This window comes from Diceros bicornis, chromosome 12, assembly GCF_020826845.1.
Source record: "Diceros bicornis minor isolate mBicDic1 chromosome 12, mDicBic1.mat.cur, whole genome shotgun sequence".
NCBI classification, from domain to species: domain Eukaryota; kingdom Metazoa; phylum Chordata; class Mammalia; order Perissodactyla; family Rhinocerotidae; genus Diceros; species Diceros bicornis.
In genome coordinates this window covers 18,586,080-18,598,859 of record NC_080751.1, presented here as the reverse complement: position 1 = coordinate 18,598,859, position 12,780 = coordinate 18,586,080, and the positions used below count along the sequence as shown (strand labels likewise).

At 35.9% G+C, this 12,780-nt stretch overlaps 1 protein-coding gene across 1 annotated transcript in view; it reads left to right on the top strand.

Moving 5' to 3' along the window:
- Positions 1-11,850, top strand: part of GMCL1 (germ cell-less 1, spermatogenesis associated) — a 50,624-nt gene extending 38,774 nt beyond the window's left edge. Inside the window, exons 12-14 of the mRNA XM_058551031.1 lie at positions 1,361-1,506; positions 3,620-3,707; positions 10,231-11,850. Of these exons, the coding sequence (XP_058407014.1) occupies positions 1,361-1,506; positions 3,620-3,707; positions 10,231-10,359 (363 nt within the window). The 3' untranslated portion in view covers positions 10,360-11,850. The remainder of the gene's footprint in view (positions 1-1,360; positions 1,507-3,619; positions 3,708-10,230) is intronic.
- The last annotated feature ends 930 nt before the right edge of the window (positions 11,851-12,780 follow it).

The window sequence follows — 12,780 nt, the reverse complement described above, 5'->3', positions numbered from 1 at the left end:
ATATATTCTTAGCATGTCTACCACTACCACCCAAGTCCAAGCCAGCATTATCTCTTGCCTGGGCTATGGTAGTAGCCTCATAACTGCTCTCCTTATTTTTACTCTTGCTCTTCTACATTCTGTTTTCCACACAACACCCAAAGTCATCTTTTTCAAATGCAAGTTAAATCATGTTACTCTCTTCCCCAAAACTTTTCATTAGCCTCTTACTACACATAAAAGAAATCCAAACTCTTCCTTACTATGGACTAGTAGATCCTACGTGTTCTGGCTCCTGACTCTCTGAACTCATCTCTTCTGTCCCCCTCAGTTACTGCCCTTCTTGTTGTTCCTCACATATGCCCGGCATGTTTTTACCTCCAGAGCTTTGTACTTGCTGTTCTCTTTGTCTAAGTCGCTCTTTCCCCAGGTAGCTACATGGTCCGCCCCTTAGTTGAGTCAGGACTTTACTCACCTAGCATCTCCTTAAAAGACTTTCCTTGACCACCAGTCTGAACCAGCAGGCTCTCCAACTGCAAGCCCCCCTCCTCTACCACGTCACTTTCTCCTGGCATTCTGTTCTATTCTATCCTCTTCCATTCTGTTCCGTATGTATTATTCATCTATTCCTTCCACACAAACACATACACATATTAAAATATACATTCTACTAGGGCAGAAATTTATTTACTGGTATTTCTTCAATGCCTAGAGCAGCATGTGGCACATTATATGTGCTCAATAAATATCAGCGAACTATTGAGTTAATGTAGTTCAGAGTGTCAACCAAATACTTGAAGTCCTAACTTCACTATACCACACCACCTTACTTAATAGTCTCTCTTGAACTATTAGATGATAGAATAAACAAACAAACTTGTGAACCTCATGATGGTGTTTAAAATAACTCAGTTGTGTATCTGTTGGTTAGTTATGTAAGGTATTTTAGAGTATTTTTAAAGCAAGGTAGATTTTAATGGGTTCTTATACTCCATCTAGACTCCTAGTCCCCTAAGCAACTCTACAGACCTACTTAGAGTTGTAGTGAAAAGCCATGTTACTTATGATAGAATTACAGTGTGGAGAGATAATGAAACAGATCATGAAGAGGCAATATTAGGAAAGTATCTTAAGGAATAATGATCATAAAGGCTGCTTTTCTGGCTTTGATATATACTATACCTATGTGGTAAAGCTTTACATATAATCACAGATATATTCTGTGTGTTAAGCCTTAAGGGAAAGGCACTGACAAAAGTAGGGACCCATGACAGAGAAATATTTGGAATGTGTCAGAGAAAGAAAAGACATTTGGAACTTTTTATTTTTGACTTGCTAGGATGATAAACTGAAATAAATCTTTCTCTTTTGTATTTCTTAGTACTGCTGGCGGTGGACAGGTTTTAACTTCGGCTTTGACCTGCTTGTAACTTACACTAATCGATATATCATTTTCAAACGCAATACACTGAACCAGCCATGTAGCGGATCTGTCAGTTTACAACCTCGAAGGAGCATAGCATTTAGGTAGGATGAGATTTCCCCACCCCACTCCTCCTCACTGCAGAAGAAATGTAAGAAATATAATAAAACCTTGATAATTTACACCAACAATAAGAGAACTTTGGTAAGATACAATATATATGAATGTGCAAGAAAATGATAAGGCTCCATTCCTATGAAATGTATTAATAATCAAAATCATAAGATCTAGATCTAGTATGTCAGGGAGAAAAAATAGGCTAGAACATGAATGATGTAGGATTGATACTGGGCTTGAAGCTGTTGCCTTGCTGCTATTCCCAGCAAATAAGAGGTCCAAACTGGAAATACAACAAGGTATTTTTTCAGGAAAACATGTCTGGTATCATCCTTCACTTTCTATAGGATTTTTTATGTCCACCTTTGCCTGATAGTTGAACAATATTTTTCTGGAAAGGATGCTGACAAATTGCAAAATAGCTTAATGAACAGGTTTTTTTAAAGTCATATATTTAATACTTACCTTATGTCATATACAAAAATTAACTCAAAATGAATCAAGATCTAAACAGAAGAGATAAAACTATAAAATAACTCTTGGGGGCTGGCCCGGTGGCGTAGTGGTTAAGTTTGCCTGCCCCACTTCAGCAGCCAGGGGTTTGCTGGTTCGAATCCCAGGCGTGGACCTATGCACCACTCATCAAGCCATGTGTGGTAGCATCCCATATACAAAATAGAGGGAGATGGGCACAGATGTTAGCTCAGGGCTAATCTTCCTCAGCAAAAAGAGGAAGACTGGCAACAGTGTTAGCTCAGAGCCAATCATCCTCACCAAAAAAAAACTATAAAATAACTCTTGGAAGAAAACGTAAGGTAAAAGCTTCTTGACATTGGATTTGGCAATGATTTCTTCAGTATGACACAGAAGAAAATGATAAATTGGACTTAATCAAAATTAAAAACTCTTGTGCATCAAAGGACACTACCAACAGAGTGAAAAGGCAACCCACAGAATGGGAGAAAATATTTGCCAACCATTTATCTGCTAAGGAGTTAATATTCGGAATATATGAAGAACTCCTAAAGCTCCACAACAGAAAAACAACCCAATTCAAAAATGGGCAAAGGACTTAAATAAACATTTCTTCAGAGAATATATACAGATGGTCAATAAGCCCATGAAAAGATGCTCAACATCACTATCATTAGGGACATGCAAATCAAAACCACAATGAGATACCACCTCACACCCATTGAGATGGCTTTTATTAAAAACAAAACAACAAGTGTTGGTGAGGATGTGGTGAAATTGGACCCTTATGCATTGTTGGTGGGAATGTAAAATGGTGGGAAATGGTATGGCACTTCCTCAAAAAAATTAAACGTAAAATTACCAGGTGATCCAGCAATTCCTCTTCTGGGTATTTACCCAAAAGAATTGAAAGCTGGGACTCAAACAGATATCTGTACACTCATTTTCATAGCAGCATTATTCACAAGAGCCAAAAGATGGAAGCAACCCAAGTGTCCATCAGCAGATGTCCATAGATAAATAAAATGTAGTTTATATCTATGATGGAATATTATTCACCCTTAGAATGGAAGGAAATTCTGACACATGCTGAACCTTGAAGACGTGCTAAATGAAATAAGCCAGTCAGAAAAGAACAAATACTGTATGATTCCACTCATGAGGTACCTGGAATAGACAAATTCATAGATATGGAAAGTAGGATGGTGGTTGTTAGGGGAAATGGGGAATTCATGTTTACTGGGCACAGAGTTTTAGATGGGGAAAGATGAAAAAGTTCTGGAGATGGATAGTGGTGGTGATTGCAGAAGAGGGTGAATGTATTTAATGCCAAGAACTGTACCCTTAAAAATGGTTAAAATGGTGAATTTGATGTATATTTTACCACAATAAAAAAGGCATATTTATAAATATTTTTATGTCTCAGCTATGTATGATAGCACAAGCTTATAAATCTAAATGGAATCAGTTTATAGTTTGAAGAGACTTTTAAAGTCTTTTATCAAAAGACTTATAGAGAATATGGAAAAAAATAAATAAATATTAAAGTGAGGGAGGGCTTATTTAAGTTAATCTGTGGTTAAAAAATCATATTTTTTTTTTATTTTTATGTTTTTTTAATCCTAGATTACGTTTGGCCTCTTTTGATAGTAGTGGAAAACTAATATGTAGTAGAACAACTGGCTATCAAATACTTACACTTGAAAAGGACCAGGTATGTTTGATTACTTTTCGGTTAATTGTTTCATTATAGTATTTGTCCTTTGATTCCTCTTTTGAAAATTCTTAAGTAGAATTAACATTTGATTTAAAGATTGGTTTGAAAGTTTTTTAAAGGTAAAGATGGAAGTACCATATTTATTTCTGCATAATTTACCCATTCTACTATAAGTATAACTAACACAAAAAAAGAAAAAAGAAAACAATTCAATTTGAGGGGCAGGGAAAAGCTGATAATAGAGAAATAATGGTTTATCTTGAATATCATCTTCAAAAAGTTATGAATATTAATTGCTTTATCCATTGTGTTCATGAATGAATTTATTTATATATTAATAGCAGCACCTTGAAGATAATCCATTATGTCTCTATAGCTCCTGAATATTAAGAGAACATTATCCTCTAGTACAATAGGTTTTTAAAATGACAGACATCTGTAATATTCCAAAAATTCTCTCTAAGGCCATTTGTTTATATATCACATGCATGTGAAAGTTTCAAAATGTCATGAAGAGAAAGTAAACCATTTTCAAAAAGTAAAATAAGACCTGTTAAAATATTGAGGAAGTTTATTTCTATTAAAACTAACCACGGGGGCCAGCCCTGTGGCGTAGCAGTTAAGTGCATGCGCTCCGCTGCTGGCCGCCTGGGTTCGGATCCCGGGCTCACGCCGAGGCACCACTTGTCAGGCCATGCTGCAGCGGCGTCCTATATAAAGTAGAGAAAGATGGGCACAGATGTTAGCCCAGGGCCAGTCTTCCTCAGGAAAAAGAGGAGGATTGGCATGGATGTTAGCTCAGGGCTGATCTTCCTCAGAAGAAAACAAAACAAAACAAAACTAACCACCATTCCAAAGACATAATGTTTTAATAAAGGGTTCAGAGCCTATAGTTCGTATAAATTATTAGAAGTTAGCAATTTTCATCAGACTGAAGAGACTCTCATAGAACATGAGAATTTAGTTTCAAGGAACCTTGGAAGTGATGGTTCTAACATCACATACCTTATATGAGAACTTTAACAGCATTCTTACAGAGGGTCCCTCACCCGTTGTTGGAACTCTAGCGACAGAGAGCTGACTTCCACATGGTAGGGAGTATTTGAGAAGGTAGATATACTATAATAAGAAAGTTCAGATCTGCCTCCATTGGAATTCTCTTTTGGTCCTTCCTGCACCCTCTGGATTTGCATGGACAATGGCTATCTTTACCGTCTACCTGGAACTTCATAAAAAAATATTGTCATGGCTCAAAGCACCTAGACACTTAAAAAGCACCAGGCCAAGATAATAGTTGTATTCCAAGTGTTCTTTGATTTGTTAGTTCAGCAAACATTTGTGTCCCTACTGCATGCTAGGTTCTATGCTAGGAGTGGAGGAAATAAAGAGGAGCTTATGCTGTATAGGTTAGTATAAGTAGCATGATACCGATGAGCTCAGAATAGTGTGTAACCATTACCTAGTAGTGAGTAGGTTGGGGGTGGGTGTGGTTATTGGGAGAGGAGGAGAAGAGAAGACAGCTCAGGGAAGACCTCCTCTCCTGGAAAAGTTGAAAAAATGAATGGATATCTGAAATAAACCTCAAATGATGAGTAAGATGGAGGCAAGGGAGCACATGGATCATTCAAGGAACTGAAAGAGGTATGGAAGAATTCATTAGGACTAGAGCCAGGGCATGATGGGCTGTGGATGGAGTTTGGACTGTTTCCTGAAATCTGTAGAGAGCTATGGAAGAATTTTAGTTGGGGAGTTGTATATGTGTGTTTACGTAGGTTATAGATGTTTGTATAGAAAATATAAATAAGCAGAAAGAAAAGTCATACATATCCCACTTCGAGATGACACCAAATTCTGTAACCTGCTTTTTTTCCACTTTGTTTTACATAGCTTTTCTTGTCAATAAATATATATCCACAACATCATTTTTATTACCACATATTAGTTATTTTGGATATACTCTAAATAATTCTTCCTTTTTGAGTAAAGCTGTTTTTTGATTTTTTTCACTATTATAAAAAAGGTACATATATCTGTACATTTTTCTCATTTTTATTTATTTATTTATTTATTTTTGCTGAGGAAGATTTGCCCTGAGCTAACATCTGTGCCAGTCTTCCTCTATTTTTTTAGTATGTGGGCCACCAGCACAGCATGGTCACTAACAGAGTGATGTAGGTCCACACCCAGGAACCCAACCCAGGCCGCCGAAGCGGAGCACGCTGAACTTAACCACTAGGCCACCGGACCTGGCCCCATTTTTCTAATTTTTTAAAAGATAAATTCCAAGAAATGGAATTCCTGTCAAATGGTGTATACATTTTCTAATGGCCAAATTGCCCTCTAAAAATACTGTCTAATTTACATTCCTTCCAGCAGTATAGGAGAGTATACCCAACATAGTATATTATCATTCTTTCTAATCTTTCCTCCAATATAAAAAGTGGAAACAAATTATATTTGTTTTCATTTTCATTTCTTTGGTTACTGGTATAGTTGGGTTTTTTGTATGCTTATTGGATATATTATCTTGTATAAATTGACAGTTTATTTTGTTTATGTTTAACTTTTTATTAAGGTGTTTGTTTTCTTGTTAATGTTTAACAACTTTTATATCTTAAGAATAATATTTGTGATGCCATATAGTTTTCCCATTTCGTCATCTGTCTCTCAACCTTCATGAAACGATCTATCAATCTATTCCTTTAGTGATTTCTTCTTTTGGTGTGATGCTTAGGCCTTCTAATTAGGATTATATCTGGATTTTTTTCTATTCTTTTCATGTAATTTTTCACATTGGAGTGTTTAGATGCTGTATCTGAAGCATATCAGATGTATCAATGTATTTGAAATGCTGTTTTTATCATACATTAAATCCTTATATACTTGGTTTCATTTCTGAACTTTCTGTTATGTTTTATTGATTTCTTTGTTGTACAGACAACAATACATTGTTTTAACTAGACTAACTTTAAAATGAATTTTAATACCTAGTAATGCAAACCCACCTTCATTTTTCTCTTTTCAAAAATCTCTGGGTTCTTTGTGTATGATTAGTCTTCTGTATGGGGTATAGAATCATTTTGTCAAGCTTCCTCTCAAAAATTCCTTTGAGAATTTTAATTTATATTTGTTAAATATAGAGAGTAATTTGTGGAAAATTGATATTTTCTCTCCTGGAATGTGGTATTTCCTACATTTATTTGGGTCTTCTCTTACATCTCTCTCTAAAATTTATAATTTTCCCCCATATTGTTTCTATATATTTCCTAGAAGTATAATGCTAATATTTTAATTGCTAATATGAAGTAAATCTTTTTTTCTAATAGTTTTTGATGACTTATAGGAAAGCTAGTGATTTCTGTATATTTATTTTATAACTATCCATCTTACAGGACTATGCTAACTAAAATTGCTTTATAGAAGGATCTCTCAGCAATATATAAGAAGGATTAGAGACATGATAATGGCAGGAAGACTATTTAAAAGCGATTGCTATAATCCAGATAAGAAATGATGAGAACCTTAATTTAAGGAAGGTAGCAATGGAGATGAAGAAGTGTCTTTGGGTTCTAGAAATAAAACAGTGCAACTGATAGAATTTGGTACCTAATTGTGTGTGAGGGTGAGAAAATAAGTAGTCAAAGATAGTTCCTGGTTTTCTGACTTGGGCAACTTGATTGATAGTGGTAATTTTTCTTCAGATTTGAATTAGAGGAAGGAAAATGAACATGACTTAAAGTGCAGGTGAAGAGATGATGAATTCAGTTTAAGGCATATTTAATTTGAGGCCATTGAGGTGAAAATTTGATAGGGCAGTGGGTAAAAGGATCTAGAGTTTACAAGCCATGCCTGGGCTAGAAATAATGATTGGATGAGATAACCTACAGGAAATGCCTAGAGAATATGACAGGATGGAAACCTAGGGAACACTGGTATTTAAGGGGTGGGCAAAAAAAGTAACCTGATGAGACATTCAAGAGCTGGGATGGGGAGTCAAAGCCAAATTGCAAGAGTGAAAGTATAGATGGCCTAGAAAGAAAGGAAGGAATAGGTAGTAGCCAGTAGCTGATGGTTTGAATTTGAGTTGCTTTATATCTAAGTGAAGATTTCCAGTAGGGAGTTGGATTTATGGATCCTGGAATTTAGACCTTTATGGTAGAACGTGGGGAAGTAATAGAGGTATAGTACAGAATAAGTGGCGTGAGCCTCAGAGAAGCAGGGATTTATAAACGAAGATGGAGAAATAATGGTCTGGCAGTAGAAATGGAAACCTAGAAAGATACTGCCACTCTCTCTGATGCTGTGATGTGTGGGCTTCTCAGGTTCCACTCCATACTGGAAGAAGGAAAATGGAACTTTATGGTGCTTCAGTGCAAATGTAGATGTAAATTGAGCCCTCAGGTGGAGTTAAAGGTTTGCTGAAGCTAGGATTAGATATGTCTAGTTTGGGGATGGGGAATGCAGATTAATACAATTTAATATTAAGAAATGGTGTGTCCTTTCAGCTCCCAAGTGATGTCCACATGGTTCCCTTCTTTTCCCAGTGTTGGCCTTTTGATCCCCCCACCCAAACCTTAACTATATCAAATACCAGAACACTAATCCTCCTTGGGGTCTTTGTTTTGTCATAGTACCAGATCTTGGCTTTTATTATGAATATACATATCATCAAAGCATATGTCCTCGACAGATTTAGTAAATGTGCCTTCACCTGGGTTATTGCTACAAACTTTGTCTAGGCCTGGGTGACTCAATCATCTAAAGACCAGCTATGCTTTGACATCATTCTTCTCTTCTAACCCTGTCAGCACCCTCAGCCCAGGTGACCGCCTTACCTGACCTATCGTCTTTTCCATCTTGTTCACTAACATTTTTTTAAAAAACACTCCTTTCCCTGGTTTGGGATATATATAGATATCATGTGTGTTTGTGTGTGTGTGTGTGTGTTTGGGTCACATTTTTATTCTTTACTTTCTTTATCAATTTATCTTACTACTCCCCCAACACAGAAGCTGTGTCCAGTTGAGCCTAGGTCAGTCACTCAGATGTTCCAGTTTTAGTCCCTCTTCATTGCAGGAGCATTTCCTCAGTAAAAAATATAAAACTCTAGATTTAAACAGTGTTTAATAGTATATTCTCCAAAATGTACAAAATAAGGTGAAACTAATGCATATTACTGCAGAGAATGTATCCAAGTATTCAAAAAGTAGAAGTTCTCATTCCAGTGCTGCTGCTTTTACTCTGAGGATTTATTCTGTTCACCAAATGCTATTGGTAAAAGGTTCCAAATGGAGATCTGTAGCATGAGAGATGGTCACATTTGTGTCTGTCAGGTGTAGCATCAGCTCCTGTCTCTGGGATTTCAAGGTATTCTCGTGTGTATTGATGTAACTGAACCTAAAATTGATTTTACATGATAATGTATTTTATGTTCCAAGAGACAAATAACATGTTTGCATTAGAGACAGTAGGAAATCTTAGATGAGAGTGGGAAGCATGCTTGTTGGCGATAATAATGACTCCCCTCCTTCATCCCAATTATTTGCTATACCTAGGGCCATCAGAAAACAAAGCCAAATGAGAAGTCAAAATATTTCTGGACTGTATCTGTTCATAAAATATGTAGGTACTTCATAAAAATTTTTCAGTAATGAAAATAACTACCATTATTGAGTACTTCATATATAGCTGGCTTTGCTGAGCCCTCTATGTACATTATCTCATTTAATCCTCAGTGTAATCCTGTGAGGTAGGTACTCTCATTGTCTCCATTTTACAGTGAGGAAGCTGCAGTTGACAAGGTCAGTGACTTGCCCAAGGGCACACAGCTACTGGGTGGGAGTTTTGAGATTTGAGCAGTGGCTCTCAGACTCTAGGTGCAAGCTCTTTTTTTTTTTTTTTTTTTTTTTGTGAGGAAGATCAGCCCTGAGCTAACATCCGTGCCAATCCTCCTCTTTTTCCTGAGGAAGACCGGCCCTGGGCTAACATCTGTGCCCATCTTCCTCCACTTTTTATATGGGATGCTGCCACAGCATGGCCTGACAAGCGGTGCGTCGGGGCGCGCCTGGGATCCAAACCCGGGCCACCAGGAGTGGAGCGCGTGCACTTAACCGCTACACCACGGGGCCGGCCCCTCTAGGTGCAAGCTCTTAATCACCATACAATCTCCTTCAATTCACTCAATTCAACACTCTGGTTTTCTGTTTTATTTATTTATTTTTTTTGTGAGGAGATCAGCCCTGAGCTAACATCCACCAGTCCTCCTCTTTTTTTTTTGCTGAGGAAGACGGCCCTGGGCTAACATCGGTGCCCATGTTCCTCCACTTTATATGGGACGCCGCTACAGCATGGCTTACCAAGCAGTGTGTCGGTGCGCGCCCGGGATCCGAACCAGCGAACCCCAGGCCGCCGCAGCAGAGCGCGCGCACTTAACCGCTTGTGCCACCGGGCCGGCCCGTTTTATTTTTTTAATATTACTATCAATTTGTGTTCTCATTAAAGCTACAAATTTGTTTTATAGGAACAAGTAGTGATGAACTTGGACAGCAGGCTTCTGATCTTCCCTTTATATATCTGCTGTAACTTCCTGTATATATCACCAGAAAAAAGAACTGAAAATAATCGTCATCCAGAAAATCCAGAAAACTGAGGATCTCATCAGTTGGAAACAGTAGCACTTTGAAAACTTTCAGCCAGCTTTAATTTAATGGACCTACTGATAATTCACATCCAAGGTGACTAACAACGACAAAGGCCTTATGAACTGTACAGATAATACAGAAGACTATTCTTATCCTCATTACATTTCTATGCATATATGAAAAAAACATTTTAAAGCCAAGGAATATCTGTCAAACCATTTCTGTTATAAAGATGTCAACTCATGCTTTTAATTTACCATCAGTAGAAAATCGCTGTAGGTAAATTATACATTTTTCTGCAGCCAAATACAGATTTAGCTTTTAGCTTAAACTTTGATCCTACCTGATGTTAGTGAACCTCGGTTATCCATCTGTAAATTTATTTTTATTTGGCTAAAAGAATGCTAAAGGAATAATCTGAATGGCCAATTATAAATGCTCTTTCCATTGGTGCGTTTAAAGCCGTCCTTTAATTTTTTCAACTGCTGATTATGATTCCTCCTCCTATTCTAATATCCTTCCAATCTATACTTGTTTTTAATCATTAAATACTTTTTTCATGGTTTTGGAGACTAAGCTGGGGAACTTTTTATTTAACTTAAGCATTTTCAGGCTATTTTATTTTGCTCTTAATTTAGCTTTCCTAGGATTTTAACAACAAAAAAATCAGCTTCCGAGTTTCAAATGAACTTGATTGGGGGAGAAAATCAGTTTGATTCTGAGGATAATCTTTTGCCTTACACGGTCTTTTCTTTGATGTTCTGTATAACTTTATTATTAGGTCATGGATTATTTCTGTACCAAATATTACACTTTAAACATTTTCGTATTCTCTGATCTTCAAAATTATTTATGTTCAAATTTTAGTTGGGAATCCTATTTCCTACTTAAGCTCAGGACTTTATAACCTCTGAATTGAGTGCCTTTGAGTTACACATGCTAATAGAAATTTCATAGTAAATGTAAATAAGGTTGGAGGATCTCATATAGAAGCTGATAATAAAGCATTAATGTAAAAATAGAACTTATTTTTATCAAAAATGAGATGTATACTTGTCATGATTTATATATGTTGGCTTCTTGTGTTTACTGCTGTTTTGAAAATAGCCATGCTCATCTTTCCAGTCAGAATAAGTACTTTTTGTGGTTAATGTCTATTTTTAGTATGTTTTTTAAAATGGGAATCATTTTTATATATCTGTACAAATAATAAATACCCATTTGGAAAAAGAATAAATAAGCTCTTATATAAAATGGACAAAAAAAAAACTTAGTTAAAAACAATATTTTCTTTCTAGTTAGATTTTTTCAAATTAGATTTAACTTTTGGAATGTATTGATAGTTTTTCTTCCCTAGTAATATGTCCATAGGTTCATAAATTGTTTTTGTCCTTTCAAAATTCATCCTCTCTGAACGTAAAGGGACCTTTTAAATGTCTCCCCCTCCTCTGCCCCCACAAATGTAGTTTAAATGTTTTAAATACAATAATTTGGCTGTATCAAGAGGCTACATCTCTTATTTTTATATTTGGCTATAATTATATCTCTTTCATGAGATGCTTTTGTTGTCTTTCTATCTTATAGCATCAGAGGTTCCTTACTCTATATATTAAAAAATATAAATAATCTCAAATTGAATTATTTGAATAATTGAATTTTTACAAATATTGGGAGTAAAGATAATTAAAATTCGAGTATATTAGTGAGTAAAATTAACTATTTCACTTATATAAATTAACCAAATTGGAATTATATGTGGTGCCTGTCCATTGGTTCTTTTCTGGCCAAACTGCTCATGTCATCCATAAACAGAATAATTATTTCTTCAGTCACAAGTAGGTTGTGTTCTCATTTGAGAAATTGGTAATTGTCAGCTAGTACTTCACATTGACAGTAAAGCTCTGCTTTTGTTTCCTTACCAAATACTTTAATGTGTTTGCATCCTTTTCATTCTTTTCAATAGGAATATTTTCAATAAAGTATTATTAGTGTCAGTTGAAGTAACATATACACTATTACATATGAAAGCTTTTGTGTTTGTCAGGTTTTGCCTTATAGCCTTTGCCAAGTCTTTTTTTAAGCTGCTAGGGCTAGGAAACAGTATTTACCCATTAGTAGTTACTTTTGCTTGGCTATCAGTAAAGAAGAGGTCCTTAAGAAAAAATGTTCTAGAGTCTCAGGCTAAATTGTCAAAGAGGGATATGAATATACGTTTCCTTTTTTAAAAAAAATGGAGTTAGCCTGAAACTCAGCAAGGTAGGCAAAATTAAATGAACAGTGGTAGTCACTAGCTTTTTTACCAAGTGTTTAGCAGCTAACATTTTATTACATTTCAAGTTTTTCAATGGGATTACCATCTTGTATGAATCATCTTCAACATCAAATGCAAAAGTAGAGTTACCAAGAATCATTGTGGTTATTTAAATTTA